The following is a 25217-nucleotide window of genomic DNA, read 5'->3' on the forward strand; positions in this document are numbered from 1 at the left end:
AGTTGTGGGAGGCTCAGCATATCTGGAAGTCAAAATTCAGTCTTTCCTTCCTGAAATTTCACCAACTCTCAGGTTTTTGGAAGACAGCAAGGGAACTTCTGACTAAGGAATAGCAATGAGAATAGGGAAGTCTTGTTCTTCGTAGACTTAGATGACCTCAGTTTGATAGTTCTTTGCCTCCTTGCCTCAATGAAATGAATATAGTAGAACTTTGGTTGCAATGAGATCTCCTTCAATATTCTGTAAGTGGAAAGCGTGGAAACTAGTATAGAAGTACAAAATGTTATTAATTTGACTTTGGTAGTCAGTTTCTCAGATGTGTTTAGTTGTGATAGTCTTCTATCTGATAAGAGTTTTTATGAGGATATAGAAAATATCAGGATATAAAAAATAGAAAAAAAAACAGTGACAGATTAAACCATATGAAAGCCTTTTTTCATTTTGTTTTCCCTATCTCAGGCTCTTGGTATGACATCTTCCCAGGACAGAGCAATCATTAAGAAAAAGCTAAAGGAAATGAAAGCATCCCTGGAGAAAGCTCGCAAAGCCCAAGAGAAAATGGAAAAGCAAAGGGAAAAGCTTCGGAAGAAGGAGCGAGAGCAACTGCAGAGGAAATCGAAGAAAACAGACAAGTCTTTGTCAGAAGCAACAGAGGGCACTAATGAGCAGTGATAAGCAGAAGCGCCGCTGAGTTAGTAACGTGGAGGCACTTGGAGGGAAGAGGAACTCACACCCGCCTGGTGCCCCTTCAGCTTTCTTGCGTTCATTACACATGAGTGTGTACAGAGAAATGGAGCTATAAATAGAATGACTGGGGAACTTTCTCTTGTGTAGTTTTATTTTCCTGCATATCCAGTTCTCGCTCGTTGTTGTTGCCATGTTAAACAACCCCAGCCCCTCGGTTTGTTTTGTTGTTGCTGACAGCTAACAGATTTCATATTTGTGTGGCAGTGTTTCCTTCCAAACTACTCTTTTCTTTTGAGCTCTGTGTGTTCGGTCACTTCAGTAACCAGCATGATGCTGAGGAGCATGGTCCACTGCTTCACCTCTTCTGAACACAATGACCAGTCAAAGCGATTGGTGAACACATTCATCTGAGTAAAATGAGTTTTCTCTGTCCAAACAGAGATGACTTACTTACTTAACTTTCTAACTGGAATTTCAGCTTCTCTGCAGTGTTTTGATACTCAACTCTGTCTACTGGAGTAAGTTTCGTCTCGCGTCAGTACCTTGAAGCGACACTGCTCTGGAAACACAACTGTTCCGTGACTTCTTAATATACACTGGAGATAAAGACAGGAGAGTGGATATCCCCCCTGGGTAAAAGACAGGAGGTGGAACTCTTTTCTGTTAACTGTACAATAGTTAATCCAGGAAGGAGGCAAAGCCTTAAATGATTATGTGGGTTTACATAGAAATCTGAGGATAACATTTATCCTTTAGATGTCTGAGCAAGGATGAATTTCTATCTAGAGCACAGCGTATAGATCTGTATAAATTTCTTTGTGCTCCCAGTGTGTAGGTAACTTTCTTATAGCACACTCTGCTTTCTTTTTCATGTATTTTGAACAGGAAACTGGGCTTGTTTTGTTTTGTTTTGTATTTTTTTTCCAAGAAAAACACATATTCAGATGCGTTCTCCAATAAGCATTGGAAGTGTATGTTTTGTGCTGTGCTGTTATGAAGCTGTCATCGGAAGCAATTATCAAAGTAGAGTCTGCTGAAGACTTTCAGTTTTTACAGAAGTGCACTTTAAGCAGAGGAAGAAGAGGGATTCTGGTTAGAATTAAATTCAGTACGTTGCTTCTAATATCAGTGCTGCCTCAGAGGCGAAGGCTACTAAATCCAAAGCTGCCATGTATTAACTATTTTGATTGATGTGTTTAAAGAATATATCAAAACCTGAATTTTTAGGCATGGGCTGCAGAACATTCGGATGGTTTAACAGTAGTCTTGTTACATATGCCAGAGATTGCTGTTCTCCCGGCCCGTTGAGTCCACTGGCGAAGCCTGCTGAATAGTTTTGACTGTGACAGAAGCAGAGCATAACTTGCAATGGGTGATGATACTGCCTCTTAAGAGCGGTATTAAAATATTCACTTTCTTCAAAAGAATGGAAAGAGAAATGGCAAATATCCACCAGAAGAAACAGGAGGTGTTACCTTACTGCTTTTAGTCAGAGCTAACTATGCAGCAGCATTTATATTTGAGAAACATCACTTTCCATTCATGCATCCTGGAAGTTGCAGCCTTCATCTGGCCAGTCGTGCTACCATGGAAATTGTTTAAGGTGTTGATGCAAAGGTACAAGTTTGAACTTCAAATTTGCCAGCGTTGAATTGTTTGGAAGAAAATGTTTCTTTTAGTTTGGCTTGGCTTCTCTCCTGCTCTGTACTTTATGACATTCAGATTTCCCTGTCAAGTTCTCTGAAATTCAGATTTGAAACAGTTGGGGCGCAACGTTTAGAGTTCAATGTCTTTGATCGTAATCATTTCTTTGATGTGTAGAATGGTCTGTAAACTGACAGAGCCTGCTCCATTCAAAGCTACCACACAGCAGATCTACTTAGTCCTAGCTTAATTTGTCCTTCCAAATCCAATTTATACAAGTATCTGATGCATACTTTATTCCAACGTAAGAACAAAATTACCATCAGAAATACTTTCTAATATTTCTAACGGCTTCTGATATTTTCCTTGAGATGGACCACGGGCAAAAATATACGTGCTACCAAGAATTCCACATTGAGGTGAATATTTGTGCACTCTGTGTTGGAAAAAAAGTATACGAAAGTTGTAACAGCCTGATAAAAGTTGCCTTCTGTCATCTTAGGAGGTTATAAATTTATACTCAAGTAAGAGAAGTTATCTGGAAGAAACTGGAAATTTCATATTTTAAATACGATGTTGATAAAATGCATTTGATGATTTTAAATCATGTTTACATTATAATAATGTTGAAGTGGTTGTATGTAGTAACGTGAGACGTGTCCCTGCTTTATGTTGTTTGTGTTCCTAGGAACCTGAGCAGGCTGCTTGGCATCATACACTGAGTTTTCATTCTTGCTGCTTAGAAAAGTGCCTCATTAATCTCTTTGTAAATCGGGTTCTTACTCTACAGAATAACTAATTCGACTGAAATAATCCTTACAGTTTTTGTAGTTTTTTATTGCTTGTGGTAATGTTACTTTGTTAGTCTCCGATTTAAAAAAAAAAATTAAAAAGCAGTGGCTTAAATTTAAAATAAAACCATAAAATGCATATTGATCAACACATGGAAACAGAACAAACCAAGCAGTGTCAGGAGTTTGCTCCTCTTTCTGTGCTAAAAGAGATTTATGTGGTTCCTTTCATTATGGTCACATTTTGGGGGCATGGAGAAATGTCACCGGACTACAGACGTAAAGACCAGTGCAGTCTGAAACTTCTATTACTGTTCTATAGGATGTTTAAAGTTGTGTTGCATTTCTTCCCCTTTTATTGTGTACCGGGATCTATGAAACAGAAGATGAAGATGTCTCATCGTTGTGAACTTCAACTTCCTGTAAACCAATGCTAAGTCAGACTAATGGTTTTTGTGTGTGTGTGTGTGTAATAAGAAACAAATAACTCCACGCCAAATGACTGGAAAGACATTCTCTTTCGGCTCACCTGCAGGTGTATCCGTAGCCCACTTTCGCATCGTTCTTGCTGGAGATCACGCAGTTTTGGGTGTGCTGACAGAGGTCTGTGCAGGCAGCTCAGTGGCTCCATGCCTGCGCGGTGCCTGTGCCAGCTCCATGCTGAGGTGCCCATGGCTGGCGGAAGGTGACTGCTGCTGGGACCTCTGGTTGTGCTCCTGTTGCTGTGGTGGTGCCCGTCTGCCTGCATGCTCACATCCAGCCTGTGGAAGGGTGCAGGCGTAGCCCACAGTGCAGCCAGGAGAGCTAGCTGGAGCTTGGAAAAGCAGAAAGTCAGAGATGCAGCACGGCGGGTTACTGGAGTCCTGAAGTCCTGCACTGAGGTTCTGGGGAGCATAGTAGCTCTTTGCTCTATGCATGTCTGCCAGGCATACTGACCTTGCTTCCAGCTCATGTTTTCCCCATGTGACATGAGTTGCAGCTCCCAGGGAGGTCTGCATCTGCCTGGGCAGACCAGGACCGGACATGAGGAAGGAGCCTGAGCTGGTCTGTGCAGTGCACAGAGCATTGCCTGCTGCTGTGTGCACTTCACCCGGCGGTCCCAGCAGGAGTGGTGGTGCTCACCATTAGCAGAGCCTGTTCTAACTTACGGGCTACAGTTGTCTAGTGGAACAGCAGCCAGTACTAAGAAGCTGCATGGAATCAGGTGATGTTTGTATCTCAGCGTATGCAAATCTGGTTTGGTTTGGATTCTTTCTGCAAGGCATCTGTTGTGCCATGACTCTGGTGTGTTGCAGGGATACTGCAAGAATCCAGGTTTTACAAGGATTACTCAGCAGGCAACTCTGAGGTTTGCCTGTCTTGCACTCTTATTGGCATTCACCTAGCATCAGGATTTCTAACACCTCAGCTGAGTCCGTCTAAGCCTCCTGCCCTCAAGCTGCTCCACCTCCAGGCTGCTCAAGTACTACCAAATAAGAGGTGGGCAACGTTCTGTCATCCCAGCACTGAAAAGCGAAAGGAAAGCTTCACACACAGCCAGCTGTGGGTCTCTGAAAGCTCTGCAGTGTGGTCTGTGCTGTTTCTCAGTGCTGAAGTTTAAGGGAAGTGAGCAGGAATGAAGTCACGTATTAATTGTTTAGCCATGTGTTTACAGCGGAAACTACTGTCAGAGGGAAAGCAAAGTCTGATTTTGCTTTTTTTAGGTGTGGCCTCTTCCCCTGCAATGTCATCCAACCAAGTGGTGGAGAGGCCGGACCCTTTCTGTAGCAATTCCCTCCTCCTGTGCTTCCCTCATTTAAAACCTCAGGAAACCAAAGCCGTGAGCCAGAACACTGAAAAAAAAATGGATAAAAGCAGGCACATGCTTAAAATTAACTTCAAGTCTTTAACAGCTGAGTGCAGGGGGAGGTTGAATGGGTCCGTCTGGAGTTTGTTAAAGCAACAGAAAATCATGAAGTGGCTCAGTCTTTCCAAAAATGATGAGGCCAAGTGACGTGTGGCTTGGGTCCTTTTGAAATGAACAGGCGTGGGTCTGTGTGGGTACGGATGTCTCTGCACATGGCTGCGTGTGCGCCTCAGCACCTCTGCTCAGCAGCAGCAGGTGGGCCACAGTGGGGCTGTGGGCACGGAGCTGGCACATCAGGGTCACCCCACGCGGGCAGCTTTGCTCCGCTTGCTTGTGGGGCCTATTGTATTTCGTGGCTCCCGAGGTGTTAAAAGTTCTGTTAAAACCCAGAGTGTTTTTCCGTAGGTCTTCCTGTGTCTTGTCTTTGTGCTGGTTTTCAGGTGGGGGAAGGCTGGCAAGGTTGGTGCATCACATTGTTGGTATTCTGGGAAGAAATGCCCATTCTCATACTTTGTAAGCCCAATTTGTGCTGGAGCTCTTTGAGCAGCTCATTTCTGAGCGGGCTGTGAGTGACTTCCCCCAGTGTCACCGCTGGCCTTGGATCGCTCCTCCGCCCGTAGCCTTCCCCGCACACACACAGTGTCTGAATTGCTGCTTTTCTACCTTCCAACCACGCCACAATGCTCACCCACCGGTGTACGTACTGCTAGAAGACCAGGCAGCTAACAGGCTCAAATGCACTGTGCTCTCTGTAAGAATCGGCTCCGTAACGTTTCTTTCTATATGGTTGAAGAGGTGGCTGCGCTTCAGATTTTTTCCTTTTTCGGTTGTTTTTCCAAGAGGTCAAATGTATATGAAGTGCATGTTAACCCTGAGCTTTCTGTTTGTACATCTTGGTGTCAAACCATCTGCATGAAGGACGCAGTAGTGCCATGTCTGAGCTGGTCCCCTTGTGCTTAGTCAATAGGAACTTCTCTAGATCGTTGAGTTTTCCCCCAGATGATTTTCTTTCATGTTTAGTTATTTGGAGACATCAAAACAAAACATCATGGTGGCCCTTTGTTTTCTTACAGTTTAAATATAAACAACGAAGCCTTGTGGTTTGAAGTTAATTTGTTAGTGTAAATAAATTTCTTGCCAATGAGTATTATTGTTGTTAGACAACGAATGCAATAAAATGAGAAATCCTGAATCTTTATTAGAATTTGTATCGAGTCCTCACTTTCCTGCCCCTTTGTTGGTCATTCCAGAAGAAGTAATAAATGGTAAGCACGGCTCTTGTCCTTTCCTTCCTTCTGCGTTGTTCTAATCCAGGCTGTTGGCCAAGTGTGGCTCCCGGGCCTCAGACTGGATCTCATTTACTGTCTGCAATGATGTAAAAAGAAGTAAATATATATATGTATATATATATAGGGTAAGGAAAGAGCCCCTTGTCATCCCTTGGTGGATTGACCCCCAGCAGAACCTAGGCCAGGTGCCTGGCACAGGACAGGAAACCTTGGGGCCTTGGTGGGGCTGCCCAGCGGCCACATCACCAGTGCTTCCTTCCGCTGACACAGGCACCACCTGCAGGGCGCTAAGAGCGGCCCCAACCCATAAGCAAGATGAACTTCATTAAAACAGGTGCACTGAAGCGTTAAGTGGCTGGAAGTCCAAAACTGACGTGTAAAATGTGTCTGCTCAGCAGCGAGCTGAGGCTGGAGCCGTTATGCTCGTGTCCTTGCTGTGCCTCTACCTGCAGGCAGGCCGCTACGAAAACCTGCTGCAAGGGAACAGTTAAAATAACAGCCGTGACTGAACACATTCCTCATTTCCTGAATGGCCCAAAACAAAAGAAGTGTGACGAACCCCAGCAAGTCGAGCCCCAGCAAGTTGTAGGTTTACACGTGGACATGCTCCCATGCTGCTGGCAAATGTGAAGTATATTTTTGATCAGTTGTTTATAGCTGAGGAAAATGCTGGCTGTTAAGCAACCACAAAGTAAATGCAGTCCCAGCACAGGGACCGCTTCAGCTGTGCTACCAGCTCTGCTTCAGGACGTCATCTCTTCATTACAAAGCACTTAATCTACTGGAGAACAAACAGTGAGAACAAATAGTGACACAAGCCTAAAGTGGCAGTGCTGCCCTGAGAGCTGTGGTGCCCCATCCCTGGAGGCGCTCAGGGCCAGGCTGGGTGGGCCCTGGGCAGCCTGAGCTGAGGGGTGGGAGCCCTGCCCATGGCACAGGGTGGGAACTGGGTGGGCTTTAAGGTTCCTTCCAACCCAAGCCATTCTATGGTACTCCGATTCTCCGATTATGTTAAAAAGCCAGCACAGGACCTAGTGGCTAATCACAGGGGAGTTAGCAGCCCAGCCTCTCCATGGTGAGAGCTTCTTCCAGCTCAGCATGCCTGCCTGGGCTCTGGGAACAGCCAGTGTTCCTCAGAGCTGGAGACGGGCTGCAGGAAACGCTGCTTCCCAGGGAGATGGGGTACGTCCCACGGGGAGAGAAACTGCTAGGGAAGCAGCAGCAGAGCCAGAGCTATGGTAAATTGTTTTGTGGGGATGGAGGCATCACAAAGGGTGCAGCCCCTCGTGCCCAGCCCGTGCCTGCTGAGCAGGTGATGCAGCAATGCCTGCAGCCCACTGCAACTGTGTGGAGGAAGGGGGATGGCAGTGCATAGGGTGGGGGTCACTGCTGCAAAGCGCCCACCAGTGCTCCCTGTGCTGCACCAACCATGGCTAAGGCATGTTTCACTGGAAGTGTCTGGGAGTTGTTTCTCACTCTTTAAGAAAAAAAAAGGGTTGTTTAAGCTCCCTCTGGCAGGCTTAGTAAGAAACTGCTCAAAAACGATGCCCTTCTTTTCTCAGTAAGATTAAGACTCATGAAACTGAAGTCATGGTAGGAAACGGTTTAAAAAGGGAAGAGGGAAGAAGTGAGATTAAAATGCCTCTTAAAATATCTTATAAAATATCATTTAAAATATCATTAAAATACCTCCTTCCACCAACTTCTGAAGCATTAGGAAAGCCAGCAGCAGGAAGGCTTAGAATCACAGAATCCTTTGAGTTGGAAGGGACCCTTGAAGGTCATCTAGTCCAACTCCCCTGCATGAACAGGGACACCTACAGCTCCATCAGGTGCTCAAAGCCTGGTACAGCCTGACTTTGCATGCCTCCAGGGACGGGGCATCTGCCACCTCTCTGGGCAGCCTGTCCCAGTGCCCCGCCACCCTTAAGGAAAGAGCCCTTAGTGCAGTCCCAAGGAAAGCCTGGAGTCTGTGACATGGAAGCACAGGCTGATAGTTAGCAATTCTCATTAACAAAACCAATTTTCTCTGAGAAAAGAGAACAGGAATATAGTTGTGAAAGATAACTGGAAGTCTGATGGTTTCAGTCATTTGTCATCTGAATTTGAAATTCGACTGTTTCCTTTACTACTGCATAATACTCTCATTTTGGAGAGGAGGCAAGAATGCATTTCCCTGGCTCCGGTCAGCTTTTATCGGAGCAGTCTTGTCCTTACCAAAAATCTAGCAGAAACTAGGTGAGCTCACCAGGAATTAAAACCCACAAGGCCTTACCAGGACAGGCTATAGCTCACAGTACAGGGCTCTGTGGAAGATGGTGCCGATGAGCAGTTTCCCGTCGTAGACTGTTGCCACCGAGGTGCCCTGCAGCACGGAGCCGTTCTCGGCATAGACGCGCGTCACCGTGGGCTGCTCCGCCAGGATGTTTTGGATGCGCAGGACCTGCCAGGGACACAGGTACTGATATCTACCGTGGGCAGAAGGCACATCAGGATGGTAATTTAAACACATCAGCATCACCAGCCGCTGCTAACCATGACGGCTTCACCATGTGGCTCCTGTGATAGGGCCACAGGCTCTGTGTCAGGGAAGCACAGTCCAGGAAGACCTGCTATTTGGATTCAGTGCAATAGGGAGCCGGCCCCAGCATGAGGAATGTGCCTGCTTTCCTCCAGGCTAAAAGTTACTCAACACCTTCTCATTTCCAATCTTTTCCCAGGCAGAGTAAATAACTGCCCACTATCATCAATTTACAGCTACAAAAGAGGATTGTTTTGATATGCGTCTCACGGGAAGCCCTGGACAACACAAGAAGCATCCACCTGCACGCCCTGCCACCAGCACACCACCGTGCCAGGAGGAAGCATGGCAGTGTCACCTGCTGATGGACCATGCCTGCAGACGTTGTTCCAGGGGGAGTGCTCCTGGCCCTGCTCTGTGCTCAGCCACTGCTTTTGTTTGGCAGAGAGGTACTGGCTCAGTAATTAACACAGTCCATCAAAATCTGATTGCTCAGCCACAGCTGCACAGAAAGCAGCCTGAGGATTCTGGAATGACTGAACTCCTAAGTGGGAATTATTCAGCCGTCTCCTAAGGATCCAAATAGGTGTTTGTAAATTGAGTACGTGCTACTCAGGTTTCCCAGTGAGAGCGGAAGCTCTCAGCTAGGAGCCAGCGCAGTCTTTGCCTTCACAGAGGCTGTCCGGGCACTCTTCTCCAGAACCCATCGCTAAGTTATACCAGGATGGTTTGGACAATGGCACTTTCTGGCACAGTGATAGACCAGAGACATCTCCCAAGAGGCACCTCAGAGGCAGGAGGGTTTTCTGGATCATAGTGTAAAAGCTTCATCCCGTTGGGATGACATCCTGTCCAGATGTCCCCAGTGTCAGGATCGACAGACAAGTTATCGGCAAGAGTGTCCAGCTGCAGGGTCTGTCCGGCACAGAGGGAGAACAACAAAAACAGAGACGTTAAAGCTATCAGAAGCCCCGGAAGCAAAACAGAAGACTGTCTTATTTTCAGTCATAAACAATAGCTCTATCCAAGACTCTCATCTCACATAACCCACCCTGACTGTACTTCATTATTTTCTCTCCTAGCGCTCTCCTCCTTCCCAGCCCCACTTTATCCCCTCCTCCATGCCATGAGCCTGCTCTGAGATTTCCCCATCATCTTCAACGCTCACGTTGGTTACTTCTGTTCTCTGAGGATGTACCCAGGCTGCCCAGAGCAGACTTCCTCTGCAGGATCCCTCTCTGCTGGTGGGATCTGCTGGTAGGACCCACAGCTCTGCAAGGAGTGGGAACTCATGGCAAGAGCTGTTCCAGACCAGACAGAACTTCATGCATGAGCAGGTTAAAAGTGAAGCATCATGGGGACTACTCTGTCCAAAATTCACATATGCCTCTTTTTTTGGAACTGCAGCACCTTACCTTCACATGGGTTAAATTCCAATCAGCATGCTTTTCCATAACATGGACGTTATGATCAAATATATCTGCAATATAGATGTACCTTCAAAAGAAAGCGCCTCTTAGCAATGTGCGTAAGTAAGCAGACACCAACAACAGTCAGTTCCTCTCGTGTAAGCCCAGCTCTTCGTGCGAGGAATTCCAGCTCACAGTCCTCGCATAGTAATAGAAATGTCAAGCAGAGCACTGAGCCACAGGCAGCCCCCTGAGACACTGATGTAGCTCCACACTGTGCCAGTTCTTCCATTATGACACTGAAGGAAGCCTTGGATGGTCCTATCCCCAAATCTACTTGTGTTTATTTATTTTAAATTTAAGGTTACTTGTCTAAACCACACAACTGGCTAACACGGGGGTTCAGACCGTAGGACTGTAGAGCCTTCCTCACTTTCAGAAGTCTGCCCCATTAATCCTTGGAAGCAATGCACAAAGCCTTCCGTACCAGCTGGTTAGAATGCAACAGCCTTTGCTCCCACTGCGTATAAGACAACAGAGCATCAAACATTGCCTGCAGCTCAAGACAAAAACATCTGACTTCTGTTCTACAAACCCACTGCAGCAATTTACTCTTTACAGGTAGCATTTTGCCTCTCATGAGCCAGCGTAGCCACGGACCACAGAAGGTGCTGTGAGTCCAAACTAGGATTTGGGGATTCTCATGTGTGGTGAACAAAATCTGAGGCAAGAAGAAACTTACTTTTTATCGGGTGAAATGTTAATTCCATTGGCTGAATAAAACCCAGCTGCTACTTCTTTAACTTCTTTCGGACTGTAGTAAACCACATTTGACCAAGTTAAACCCAAGTACATTTCCAAGAACATCAAGATGAAGTCAGAGAAGTAGTGGTCATTGGTAGCATAGAAGCTGTCAGGCCCCACAGCTACTACATCATTCACGCTGAAAAAGAAAAGAATGAAATGAGGGGTACGAAGAAGCACTGTAAGACTGCACAGAATCCAGGCAGGACACAGTCACTCCATGGTCACAAAGGGGCTGCAATTACAGCTTTTACATCAAATTACACCTTTTACAATCACTGTGTTATTTAGAGCCTCCCTTTTTACTCCTACTTTCTTTTTTTATGCACCAGAATTATGCAGTGCTGAAAGCTGAACAGGATGGTAGGACATAAAGTGGAAATCTGGCTACCTGCTTACAAGACCATGGAAATTTTTCTCTTTTGATTACGTTCAGCTGGAAACCAGAAAACCAGTAGGAGTTGTGACAGCTTTATCTTTCAGGCTACCTTTATCTTAGTCATTTTGCAGTAGTACAGAGCAAGAAAATTCTGTATGGAAATATGAGAAAAGAAAAAGCTAGAAGTATGTTTATTTTTACAAAATAGCAAATTCAGGATAACGGAGCATCTGAAGATTCCTATCTGCAGGAAACTGAGAATGGGTTCAATGAGAGAATAAATAGATGCCAAACTGAGCTAATTCACTGGCATCAGTCACAGTGGAGCTTAAGATTGACCTAGCGGTACAACTGTTAAAACTCTCATTATAGAAGACACTGGAGAAACACCATTTTCATTTTGATAAGAGAAACCAGACAGCTGGTTAAAGACAAAATATCTTGTATTAATAATACCCTAAAACCAAAATCATTTGACTATGGATTTTACCAAAAAAAGCTTGTTCTTTTGGGGAAGGACTACATTTGGCTCCAATACCTTGACAGAAGATCGTGTCGAATGGTTTTCAGATGTACAAGAGAGTTGTCATCTTCCATAAATTTAAACAATTCCACTGTGCTCTTCAGGTGTGGATGATTCACAACAAAGAGGTACACGGTGTCATCTTAAAAGAAAGAAAGGGAAAAAGCTGGATTTCACTAGGTCTCTGCAACAGTAGTATGGAACAATGTGGGGTTTGGTGCATTTCTCTCCTGGCTCTTCAGAGGCATAGTGAGTAGCAAACTAATGCAGGATCCAATGCAGCTGGATCCAGATCTCCAGCTATCCATTGTCATGGCTCAGCCTATGGAGCATTGCCATGTAAACTAGATTTTTACTGTTTCGACTGTTATGAAAGTAAAGTAAGGGCTTTTTATTTGTGCCCAGGCCATTGGACTTTGCAGTCTGATGCCGTACAGCGGCTGGTTGTATGGAATATAGCCATAGTCAGCTCTGAAGGAGGGATGGAACCCCAGCAAATTTTGTCCCTTTGGTTTACTTACCATGTTGCCTGAGAAAGCTGCAGACAAGCCTTCTCTTTTACTCTGTTACACTGCAGTACCTTTACCCAGCTGTGCTCGTGAGACCTTAAAGTGGCCACCATCAATCTCTCCAATGGAACCTGTCTTAAAGGGTGCCTGCCTTGGGGCGCAGGTGAAGCTGCAGGAATGGGTCACTTTCTCTGAGCACATTCAGGACTTCTAATTGCCTTGCTAAAAGCTCCAGTGAAAGGAAAAGGGAAAAGAGGAGAAGGACAGAGTGAAGGGGTGGTCATGGACAGCCACAGGAGAGCCCTCGCTGCCTCCTGTCTGGTGACTACTGATCAGTGAAGCACGTGTCTCCTGGAGACCCTTGAACTCAAAGGTGACAGATGTAAACTGGCAAGATTAACCTTATGTCGCTTTCAATTTTTCAAACACCTCCCATGCTTTCTTTCCTTTCAATACAGAGTGCATCTTTCTGTCTTGGACAGCTTGAGACCATGCACAAAGGCATTTGGTTCAGCAGCCAACTTTTAGAAAAGAATCCCCAAAAGACCAAATGCCTGAAAATTGTTTTCTTTCCCGCAGCGTGTTGGTTACTGGGGGTACATTGCAAGGCTCCAAAGGGATTTCTGCTTGTAGCCATTAGGCTGAGGTTTACTACCACCTTGGGTTAAAGCTCTCCTTACCTTGGTCTACGTAAGTGCTGATCCCATGAGGGTTAAACGATGCCAAATCAAACCCACGACTGATTCTCAGTTCAGATGCTTTTGGCTTTTTTTCATTCAAATCCATCAAAAATATTTCACCTGGCTTGTCTGGTGCAAAGCTATTTAATCCCGGGTATTTCAAACCCTGTAAAAACAAAACATAAGAAGATTATTTCTGACTGAAAGGTGAAAGGAGCACAACACGGCTGCAAATGCCTTACTAGAGTCTGCAAGCACACACCAGGCTTGCCTTCTGCTCCAGCCACCAGCTGCAGTGCAGCAGCAGGTCAGGCTCTGCTGTCCCTGTTGAGCCCTGAGGCCATGGCACAGAGGGAGCAAGCTGAGCCTGGAGCCCAAGGAGCCATGCTGCTGGGGACAAGGCCTTCTACCCTGTGCTAGCTCACCTCCTGTCCTTCCCAGGTCAGAATGGGATAGTTCTCCTGCTGCTTCTCCTAGCTCCTCACATCCTACACCCACCATCAAGGTGTCACCAGCCCCAGCACGGTGCCATAATGCTGTGCCAAGCATCCCTGCCCAGGCCTTGGTGTCTCTATGAGCCAGCACCAAGCACAGCCCCAGGTGCAAGACCAGGACTGCAGCACCAGGAGACGCCGAAACCCCAGGCCTTCACTCAACCACTCTGGAGCAACACAGTTTATCCAGGCGCTCCCTATCCTTCAAACCACTCCATGAACAGATGCACTTAGGGGGACAAACTGGAAGTTCAGCACAGCCAAATGCATCCAACAGAAATGCAGTAAAGTCACAGTGAGGAGCATGGCTGGGTCAGCTCACACTTCTGACATGGATTTTGTGATGTACTCAGAGCACATAAATGAAAAAAATCAGCTTTTGTTTTAGAAAATAATTCATAAGCCTCTCTTCCCGATTGCAAAGAAAAGCTTGAGAATGGATAGCCTAGAAGCAAAAAATCAGTCAATCAGGAACAAAAAAAATTACCGCGCAAAATCTGTGGTGTTGGTTTTGTTTTTATTTGATGATGGTGAGGAGCTAGCACACCTCTTCTACAAGGGAGGTTTTACATTTCAACATTTCAAGTAAGCAGCATGAAAGAAATTCAGGGTTATGCAAGCACAATGGGATACATGTGTGAGATCGGCTGCCAGCACAGTTGTGTTAAGGAGTGCACTTGCTCAAGCAAGGAAACACTGGTGAACACAACTCAGGTCTGGGCTGCTCACAAGGAGACATCCAGGCTCATAGGAAAAGAGCCCATCTTGCAGGCTTCACCAATTGCCTACGCAGATAAAGCAGAGCCTGCCCCTGCACAGAGAGGGATACTTACGGAGCTGATGAAAGCCAGTCCATTAGGAAGGATGTCAATGTCTTCTGAACCAGTTTCTGCAAAACAGAGATAAAACAGTTTCTGTCAAAAGACATTAAACATTCCCCACTGAAAAAAACTCCCACTTAGCACAATTCCAGCTTGCACAAATGCCACTTTCTCATACAGCTTCGTGACAGATAAAGCACAGCAGGAAAATTCAGCAGAGTATTAAAAGTGAGAGCAGCACTCTAGGTTAAGCAACAGCTCTGGAATTGCCTCTTTCTGGAGGCTTACATGCCCCCTCCCCAGCACCACATGCCCTGAGCAATGCAGGATGAGCCACCTGCTTTTGGCAGCTCTGGTCTGCAGCAGACAATCAGCACAGGCTCCGGATTAAGGGATTTCCAAGGCAGGACCACAGGGATCGCTCAGCCCCTGCATCCACATAAGGTAACAGGGAATTTCACATACTGACTCCTGCTCTTGAGCTGGCACACTTGGTTAAGTATTATAACCAAATATTTAAAGCTCTTGAGAGACAGAGAGCCTGCTCTGTCTTTAACAGCCAAGGGCTTTCACAGTCAGACCACACTTTTAACTGTGGGTAATCACTTCCAGTATTGCCAGTTCCTGCAGTACCTGTAATATTTTTCCCTGTTAAGAAAAAAGAAAGACCAGCATGCAGATGAGAGAGCTCACTGGAAATGGACAGTTAAAAAGCACGAGTTTGGGATGGGAGGAATGAAGGGAGAGCGCTGCCCTGAACTACTCGCTACTGCTTAGAGGGAAACCACAGAGCAAAGCAAATTTGGGCACTTCTCAGTCAGCTCGTGGTGTGTGTGAAAGAGGAGCACGGCAGGAAGAGCTGGGAAGGCTTGGCTCCTTCAGTGGTTCTGCTCCAGCACGGAGAGTGGATTGCTGAGGGAGGGCTCCGTGTTCACTGGTGTGTACAGAAGAGAGAGGAACTGATTCACTGGGTATCAGAAACTGCTACCTGTGCCACGTTGCCTAATTGTGCCACACCAATGGCTTATTCACCGCACTATCTACATAGGTTGTAAAGAAAAGTTCAACAGACCAGGAAAAGTTACCATCTAACCTGATTTATTCTGCTCTTTATTTTATCTTAGTGCAACGTCTTCTGCTGATGCAGCTAACAAAAGCCACACCTGGGTTTCCCGTCCAAAGGAAGTGAGTATCATGCCTATATCCCATGAACCTCTCCCAAATGCAAGTATTTGCAGCAGGTTCTGCAGCAGCTTCAGGAACTTCAGGAATTGCTTCAGGACACACCATTAGTTTATTATAAACTAGCAACGTGATTAGACATCCACAGAATTCAGAAGATAGTGTGGATTCTACAAATATGGCCCTTTCTACATATTTGTGAACGAAGTTTAGGATGACTTGCAGTTTTTTTGTTTGTTCCATGTCGGCACCTTTGCTTATATTGCACAATATTTGACAAGCAGAACAGATCAAAGTCTTAAAAAGAGAGACAAAGGATGAAATTGTGCAGAAATAAAAGGGCCCGCTAGAGAATTCTTCCATTTACTCTGCTTTTGCTTCCTTTAACACAGATGCATCACCTTTAAAGTAATTATGATAAACCGTAGCAGCTGCCTGAGCTTCCATGCACAGCTTGGAAAGCTGAAGATTGTTCTGCACAGAGCTGATCCAGCTCATCACCTGTGTCCCACTTAAGAGGCCACAAGGAATATTTTAAAGACTAGAAGAACGACAGACTCTTCATTCAATGGTATCATCGCATTTTAAAGGGAAAAGGCCCAGGAGGAACGAGATGCACACACAGAAAAGTATCTTTGTGCAAAGCCACCCATGTGAACAAGCTTATAGATATGAGTACAGCAAAAGCCCTGGTTTGAACAGTGCTACCTATGCAGCACTTAGATGTTAGGGCTGCAGCTTATAGGGCTGAGCAATATCGCCCTCCTAGTCACATGAAATGAATTTCAGAAGACATTTGCAAAATTGTTATTTCTATTTCCACCAGATCAGATGAAGTTAGCTCCACATTCTGAATTCTGGGAGAGAAGGAAGCCGAGGTGAGGGGCAAGCTCAGTGTGCAGGGCCCAGTTTTAGGGGCACAGGCAGGAGCAGAACCGGGGCTCTTTAAATTGATCTGCTGCAGTCTCCACAGAAAGTCAGGTGCTCAGAATTCACCTGGTTGCCATGTAAATGTCAGGCACAGAAGTTAAGATATTGTTTGGAAATTAAACAAAGCTATAGCTGTGATTTCCAGCTCTTCTTTCCTCATCAGAGCGTTTTGCAAAAGTCTTGGAAGACTTCAACAGTAATAGTAAAGAGAAATACGCTCAAAAGAATTACTGAGAACTGATTTTTGTATGAATCATCACCACACAGGCACGACTCTGAGTCCTGTACGAGTAAATTACAGCTCAGTCTTGAAGATTTGGAAATATCTTTTCAAAGGCAATTTCTAATGACTTCTCCCGCATATAACCTCAGGCGAAGGAACTCTGCACACAGTTATTCATTGCACCAATTTGACTTTACAAAGATGTTTGATTCTGACACAAGGATTTATGAAACAACACGGTGACTCAGTGAGTTCAAAGGCGAGGCTCTGCAGTCTCACCCGAAGGCTCCTTACCTATGCAAAATCCATGCAAATTTCAGTAGAATGTAAGATATTTCCAATAACACTAAGGAGGGGGAAGAACAGCCATTAAGCCTGTGCTGATCTTAAACAGTGTGATCTAGGGGAAAGGGAGTCAGACTGTATATTTAAAGGCAATCGTTTTACACTCTGGTTACACCGAAGGAGAAAAAAAGAAACAGAAACATTCCCATGAGCTGAACACACGACCTAGAGTACAAAGTCAACACTGCAGCCACTCAGCTGAACCTCTTCACAAACCAGACTGGGACGACAAATATGACCCCTATGTCTTTGAAGCCACTCAGCTGCCTTGTGCAACTGTGCGGCAGTCCCGCCTGCTGCCTGCACCCAGCCCCTGCCAGACCCCACAGAGCGAGGCCCAAAGGAGCAGAGCCTGGCACTGGGAGGGCAGCTCCATCACCCCCTGCCTGCAGAGTTCCCTGAAGGCTTCCCCCTGGCAGCGTGGCCTGTCCCAAAACCACCCCCAGCTGACAGCACCTGCAGGCACCTGCTCCGCTGCCAGTGCCAAGTGGCTTTGCAAAGAAGACGTGTTTGCAAGGCACTCATTATAAATATATATATACATATATATATATATATCAAAGCATTAAATACCAATGACAAAAAGTAGGGTGCCAAAGGAGACAGTTTTTCAGTATAATTTTCTTCCCGTGGCTTCTCTCTACCTGGAAGTCTGATTTTGGCGAAATATGAAAGCATGCCAGCAAGTGAAGTAATGCACTGCATTCGGGCTGAGGCTCAGAAGCTGGCTTTGGCAGCCAGTTTCAGAAGGAGACCAGACAGAAGCAGCGGACTCGGGGGCTCTGAGCACCTACCAATCCCTTTGATGAGCCGGCAATTCGGGAGGGCCACGGGGTCAACTTCTCGTGTAGCATTGAGTCTGTTCCTGCAAGAGGAAAGAGCAGGTTAGCAGGTTAACAGCATGCAGCCACTGCCGAGCAGGTAACACTCCTGGCTATCTCTGCTTTATTGCCTGCCATATCTCAGCAACAAATGAACACTGAACACGCAAAACCCAGAACTGACAATGGCAGTTGCCCCAAACAGCCAGAACGGTTACAACTCCCTGAGATGAAGCTTTTGCGATCTCGTGTCACTCACCCCAGCTAAAATGACAGCCACGCTTTCTTCAGCTTTCAGCCACTATGCACAGCAGCACCCTGCAGCCAGGACCAGCGCTGTGCATGGGCAGAGGGCAGCCTTCCACCCCAGCCCACCAGCCATTCCTGGTGCGCCTGCACTTCTCCATTTCTCATTCCGTATTAAAAAGCAGCAGCAGTGTTGTTGCAAGGCACGACTGCTCAGGTCCTAACGACAAACTGGACTTGGCAGTACAGCTTTCAGGACTAATTTCCCTGTCCCTTCTCCTTTTCTTCCACCCACAACGCTCCTTGTCAGCAGCTCTTATTTCATAGTATCATAGCATCATTGTGGTTGGAAAAGACCACTAAGATCACCTAGTCCAACCACCAACCCATGCCCACCACGTCCACTGACCACGACACTCAGTGCCACATCTCCATCATTCCTGAACACCTCCAGGGACAGTGACAACACCACCTCCCTGGGCAGCCTGTGCCACTGCCTCACTGCTCTTTCTGAGAAGTTTTTCCTAACATCCAGTCTGAACATCTGCTGGCACAACTTATGGCCACTCCTGTACACCTACAGATCCCCAGGTCATGCTTTACAGGATGAGGCACTGACAGACAGGCACTTACACACACGTTTCTATCTCTCCCTCTCCATCATAGCAAGACATCTATGGTAAAACGTGAAAGACCCCTCACTACTAGGACTGCTGTGTTTGACCATGGTAGCATGCAGTGTCATAAGCACATATGTTGGATTTCTATGTAAAAACGTCAAAACTACTGTCCCAGATTTTATTTTCCAAAAAGAAAGCTTTTAAACTAACATCTTCTCTTCCTTTACATACAGACTGTGCACACATGTCAATACTGTGCTCCAAGTACAGGAAATTCGGAATGCAAAGACCCCATAGCAAAATCTAGCCACGTTTATACCATACATAGGTTGCTCTGAAAGTAATGCCTCCTATTTATTTCCATGGAAGCTACAACAGATACAAAGAGCACAACAAAACTATTTGATAGAGCACATTCTCAGCTACAGAACACTGGTTTTCAGCACAGTCACCACATGTAGCTCTGCATTTTCAACAGCAATGAACAAGAGCCTGCATGCCTTACTTGTAAACATCTGCACCAGCGGTGGTGACCCACTGTTTCACAGACACTATGGTGGTGTCATTGCTAGGAAAATGTCGCCCACACAGTCCATCTTTCACTGGCCCAGCCAGACACATGTCAGAAGGCACCAAATCCGGACTATACGGTGCATGTGGTAGGACAGTCCAGCCAAGATTGGCAAAGTGCTCCATGGTCTTCAATCTGGGATGAGGCCTGTTGTTATCGTGTTGCAAGAGAATGGTTGTTTTTTCTCTGGCCTGACTCTGGAAGCTCCAGCCTTCAGCTTAGTCAGCATCGCAATGCAGTGGTCAGAGTCGATCATTCTCCAGGCTCCATGAAATCCTGAAGGATCACTCCTTTCCTACCCCAAAAGATAGTGCACATCACTTTAACCACTGAGGGCTGCACCTTGAACATTTTCCTTGATGGGGAATTTACATGTCACCACTCTGTGGACTGCCATTTTGACTCCAGCTCATAGTGGTGACATCACATCTCATCACTGGTAATGATGTGATCCAGAAAACTGTCACTTTGAGCCTTGTATTGGTTCAGTAGATCCTGACAAACTTGCATATGGTGTTCTTTCTGTGGGATATTCCAACACTGGCACCAGCATTTCCAAAGCAATGAAGCCAATATTCACCTCCATACACTGTTCCCTAGTTGTCGTCAGCTGATCTGTGTGGATGAGATGATTGAGACAGTCTTCATTTTGTGGTGTGACAGCCATGCATGGCTATCTGGAAAGTGGCTTGCTTTTCATGTTGCTGTTACCACTGCTGAAACACATCACCCACCGCCTCACTGTGCTCACATTCTCTGTTTGGTTTCCATAAACGTTCAGCAAGTGTCAGTGGGTGCCATTTTTTCCACATGGAGGAATTCAATGACACACCTTTACTTCATACATACTGCCATGTCAGATACCATCCTGTCAGACCACCCCCCTGCTGCCACCTGTCACGTGGCAACAACACGTAATGGAATACTGGTGGGAACGTTCAACCTCTGCTGCCAGACCACCGACATCCGCATCTGATGTCATGAGCCAATGTAATGAAACAGGAAGCATCGCTGTCAGAACAGCCCTCGTAGTTCTAAGCACAAACTAAACAGCAGTATCGGTCTGTGGCATGAGAAAGATGTGATACAGCTAAGGACTGCATGGTGTGTCAGTCCTGCATTTTTTAATCACCTTGTTATAGGTTCTAACTTCACTGGGTGCTGTATCGCTGACACAGGTTGTTCCCATCAGGCCAGAAGAAAGGACAAATAAGGCAGAGGAGTACAAGGGAAAGGAGCCAAGAAAAGCTCTCACAGAAGCTCTCCCAGGCTGCAGGAGGGATTTCAGCCCCCAGCACAGCCTAACCCCAGCTCAGGGCGATCATTGCCCTGCATTCACACTGCTGCTTCCTTGAGATTTCTGCCTTCCCTATCTCAGGAGCCCTTCCCCAGCGGTCTGCAAGCCTCCCAGCACCACAAGCACAGCGGGAATGCAGCCAGCAGCCGAGGGGAGATGATGATATCCCAGCGGCATTCCCAGGGAAACACTTTGTGAACTGGAATGAGAGTAATTCAAAAGGACACTGGTCACAAGCCTGCAGCATACACACAGGCCTTTTCAAAATGTGTCAGTTTATCTATCTCAGGCAGCCTCAGCTACCGAGCCAGATGGCCTAGATAGCTGACCGGCCTTCCGAGAACACGTCGGACCCGCAGACCAGGGGACACAGCTTCAGAAAAACAGGAGCTTGCCTCCTGGTGCAGCCCAGCGCTTGGCACCGCTCCTAGCTTCAGCTCCAGCCCCCCGCCTCCCGACCCGCTTTGAGGCACACAGCAGCAATCCCTCTCCCGAGCAGTGACCTGTCACATATTCAAAGCTCTCTCTCTCTTTCAGTTTTCCTTTTCTCTAGGCTAAGCAGCCCCAGAACTTTCCTTCCTACCTGACAGGACTGAAAATCCCCTCTAATTGTTGGGTTTGCTCCCAGCTCCCTCCAAACCGCCTGAGTCTTTCTGGCAGCACGCTGCTGCTTCAGCACATAGCACAGGCTGGGGGGCACATCAGTACTGAGTGTCATGGTATAATAACACTGCGTATGTGTGCATGTATGAACAACAGATATCGTTCACATACATATTGCTTGCACACACATGTAGGAACACAGCATGCATATATGAACAAGTTACATATATGTACATTGTTCTGAGGAAAACAGTAACCCGGCACAACTCCTGTTCAACTTTTACAAATTTGATCAGGGCTTCCTTTGGGGAAGGGTCAGCAGCTGCAGCGTGTCAGCAGGAGAATCTGCGTAACTTCAGCCAGAAACACACAATAACTTCTTTTCTGTTGCAGGAGCTTTACTCAAGGCCTATCAGGGAGATAACAGCTGCATAAGCAAACCTGATTTAAGAAGAATGAGCTCTGTAGGATCTGTAGCAATTCCTCAAGCCTAATCTTTGAAGCACTTCAGGGACTCCCCTACCTTGCCATGTAGGCACAATATAGCATACTCGAGGAGCAGCAGAAGGCTCTGCTGGGTTCCTGCCTCCCAGCCGGGTGGTCCCGGGGAGGCCTGGCACAGGCAGCCCCCGTGCGACCTCGGGCAGCTCCCTGGCGGCCCCAAGGCTACTGCTGAGAGCACAGCGAGCAGGAAACCCACCCGCAGGCACTGGGGGATCCTGCTTTTAGTGGGAGATCCGCCTCTACCTGACTGCCAGTGGCTGCAGCGGTTGCAGACCTGTTGTGAACCGCAGACCCACAGGTCAGAGAGCTGGGTGCGCGTCCTTTAGCATTAGGATCCCGACTGTAATGATGCACCAGCGTGCAGCAAAGTACTTCACCACCCAAGCGGTTACAGGTGAACTTGTTTCAGCGCTGATGCACAGCTCAGGCGGCACCGCGAGCTCCCAACTCGGGGTCCCAGAGCTCCTCCGCACTCAGCGGCACCTCACGCGCACACGGGTTATGAGCCAGAGCTCAGCCTCAGCAGGACGCAGCACAGCAGCTGCGGGCTCTCCGATTCCCGCGTCCCGCTCGGCCAACGGGCAGCCCGCACACCCCGAGGCAGCGGTCCCCCCCTTCGCGGGACGCGGCACGAGGCGGCAGCCCGCGCCCCGGCTCTCCCGCCGCGCTCACCGGAACGCCAGCAGCCGCTCCGCCGCCAACGCCGCCGCTATCCCGACGAGAGCCGCCGCCAGCACCTTCCCCATGGCCGCTCCGCGCTGCCCGCCGGCTCCCGCCCCGCCCCGGGCCGCGCCGCGCCGCACGGGGGCGGGGAGCGCGCGGCTCCCGCGGGCAGGGCCCGGCCCGCTGCGGGGCAGTGCACGGGGGTGGGCCTTCACGCCTCTCCGTCGGGTCCACGTGCCGGTACGCCTCCGCCAACTTCGAAGTTTCCCCCACATGTCGACGGACATCTTTTCAAGCGTACGAAATGGCGAAACGTGTTGTGCATTGTACTGAACGTACTGCTCTCGACGTGGAAGAAAACTCGCGCAGGGAAATCACTGTAGTGCAGCCTGCTGCAGCGCCGCGTTGCTGGCGGAGCGGTTTTCCTTTCTCTAGTTACACCACAGTTATACTTGAAAGAGCACACACAGCTTATGATCTGCGTCTCATTTTTGTCCCAGAATGGGTGCAGTTCACGTAGAGCTACAGAACAAGTGTGCCCATGCTGGATCAGACCTGGGGCTGTTCAGCGGCAGCACCTGTAACCAGAGGCTTAAGGAAGAGTAAGAAAATGAGGGGCGAGTTGAATAATTCCCCCTCAATCATTCTCAACTCAGTCTGGAGAGCTTTAACTATTCAGTAACTCTTAATAGATGTCTTTCAAGTAGTCCCCTTTTGAAGCAACTGGTGGTTTTGTAGAATCATAGAATCAGCAAGGTTGGAAAAGACCTACAAGATCATTCAGTCCAACCATCCACCTACCACCAATATAACCCCACTAAACCATGTCTCTCAACACAACGTCTATCCGTTCCTTGAACACCTCTAGGGTGCCTAAAACAGAGAGCCAGTCTTCCCTAAAGACTGGCTTTTCCCTGCATTCATTAGACAAGGAGCCTCCAGGGACTAACTCAAGCTCAGAAATCCCCCCCAGTACCCCATGGGCTGGCTGAGCAGCTGCAGCAGTGCCAAAAACACTGCTGCTCTTGCTCTGTCCTGATTTCCCCCAAGCTCATTGTCTTCAGGGCAGGCAGGAGAGGCCTGGGAGTAACCTTCTTCCATGTAGTGTAGTGGCTGAAATCAGGAATGAGCTGTGTGCATGTAACCAGGTGTTGAGTTTATGTCAAGGTATAAATACCAGGTCGGGGAGTGGAGAGAGTGAGCAGAGCAGGGAGGTGGGAGGAGTCTTATGCTGACTGAGCAGTTTGGACTTCTCTAGAGACAAGCAAAGAAGAGAGCCCCCTGTAAGCATGTCCAGGGGGATTCATTCCATTTGGAGACACAACAGTAAGTTGGGCGAGCAGCACTCTGAGGATGGCCAGTCTCTCTCTGCTCATGATAGGTGGATGTCAGCTAGCCTGATGAGAAGACTGAAAGGAGTGCTTACATGGCTAAGGGTAAAGGGAATCATTTCTGCTGAATCTTTGGAAGTCCTAAATCTGTCACATGTGGAAGATATGCCCTTTACGCCTGCTTTCTATCACATATCAGCATATTTTTTAAGAGATAAGATAGAGAAGCAGTGTCCAAACAAATTTGGATTTCACAACAAACAATTTCCAAATGTATCATGTTTGAATCATTAATGAAACACAATGTGTTACTGAACCAACTTTTAAAAAGCTAAAACTCTTTTTACCCAGATTTTGGTCTCTTATGTACCAATGTTAACCTGAAGTAATTTCACTGATATCTTTATTGCTAAAGTAGTTACAATGGATTCACACTAGAGAATAAAGCTCAGAATGATTGTAGAGCACTCATGGGGGGCTGATCTGGCTCAGTACGGAAGCCTACAATGACAGCCTTAACTAGTCACCTCCAGTGCTGTGTTCAGTTTTTGGGCCCTTCACTGCAAGAACAACACTGAGGCCCTGGAGCATGTCCAGAGAAAAGCAGCAGAGCTGTCAGGAATCTGGAGCACAAGTCTTATGGGGAGCACCTGAGGGAACTGGGATTGTTCAGTCTAGAGAAGAGGAGGTCGGGGGTGACCTTATTGCTCCCTACAACTGCTTGAAAGGAGGCTGTGGTGAGGTAGGGGTTGGCCTGTTCTCCCAGGTAACAGTGATAGGACGAGGGGGAGTGGCCTCAATTTGATCCAGGGGAGATTCAGGTTGGACATTAGGAAAAACAGCTTCTCCAAAAGAGTGATCAGGCTCTGGAGCGGGCTGCCCAGGGAGGTAGCGGAGTCACTGACACTGGAGGTGTTCAAGAAACATTCAGATGTTGTACTCAGGGACATGGTTGAGTGGGAAATATTGTTGGTAGGTGGACAGTTGGATTGGATAATCTCAGAGGTCTTCTCCAACCTTGGTGATTCTATGATTCTAACTAGACATACCACAAATAACTAGTGATTTGGAAAGCTGCTCAAGGTGATGTCTCACTGTTGTGTTGAAAATGCTTGCAAAATTTTTAGGAATAAATCATTTTTGCGCTGACTGTAATGCTCAAGGGAGTAGAGAGGGCACTGAGGGCAAATCCGATCTTCAGGCAGTGCCAAGTCAGACAGCAGTCACTCTCCAAGAGTTGCTTCACCAATATTAAACCAAATTCAAAGGAGGCCCTGTGGATACAAAGGCAAGGCAGAGCAGCCAGAGGACAACCTTGATGCTGCTACAGCTTAATTGTAGAAACAAGGAGAAGATGGCAACACGGAGTGGAAAATCTCAAACAGAGGCTGCTGAGATCTTAAATGGAACTCATCGGTTTTGCTGAATGCAGATCTGAGGACTGGGTTACTGAGAAGGACACACATCCATTGGATTGCTGCTGA

The 25217-nt window shown here is 47.1% G+C and overlaps 2 protein-coding genes across 4 annotated transcripts in view; one reads left to right on the plus strand and one right to left on the minus strand.

Annotated features, from left to right (window-relative positions):
• PPP1R9A (protein phosphatase 1 regulatory subunit 9A) overlaps positions 1–6166 on the plus strand; it is a 134240-nt gene extending 128074 nt beyond the window's left edge. For all 3 annotated transcript variants that reach the window (XM_021386252.1, XM_021386253.1, XM_021386254.1), the window contains one exon: positions 460–6166. In XM_021386252.1, coding sequence (XP_021241927.1) covers positions 460–672 — 213 coding nt within the window. In that variant the 3' untranslated portion in view covers positions 673–6166. The remainder of the gene's footprint in view (positions 1–459) is intronic.
• Positions 6147–22530, minus strand: LOC110393402 (serum paraoxonase/arylesterase 2). The gene is made up of 10 exons (XM_021386255.1): positions 22412–22530; positions 17872–17942; positions 14410–14465; positions 13083–13248; positions 11909–12035; positions 10930–11130; positions 10194–10275; positions 9565–9693; positions 8533–8700; positions 6147–6333 (listed from the first exon to the last, which is right to left on the minus strand). Exons 1-9 carry the CDS (start codon positions 22483–22485, stop codon positions 8542–8544), a joined length of 1065 nt encoding a protein of 354 aa, XP_021241930.1. The 5' UTR covers positions 22486–22530; the 3' UTR covers positions 6147–6333; positions 8533–8541.

Source organism: Numida meleagris, chromosome 2 (genome assembly GCF_002078875.1).
Source record: "Numida meleagris isolate 19003 breed g44 Domestic line chromosome 2, NumMel1.0, whole genome shotgun sequence".
Classification (NCBI taxonomy): Eukaryota; Metazoa; Chordata; class Aves; order Galliformes; family Numididae; genus Numida; species Numida meleagris.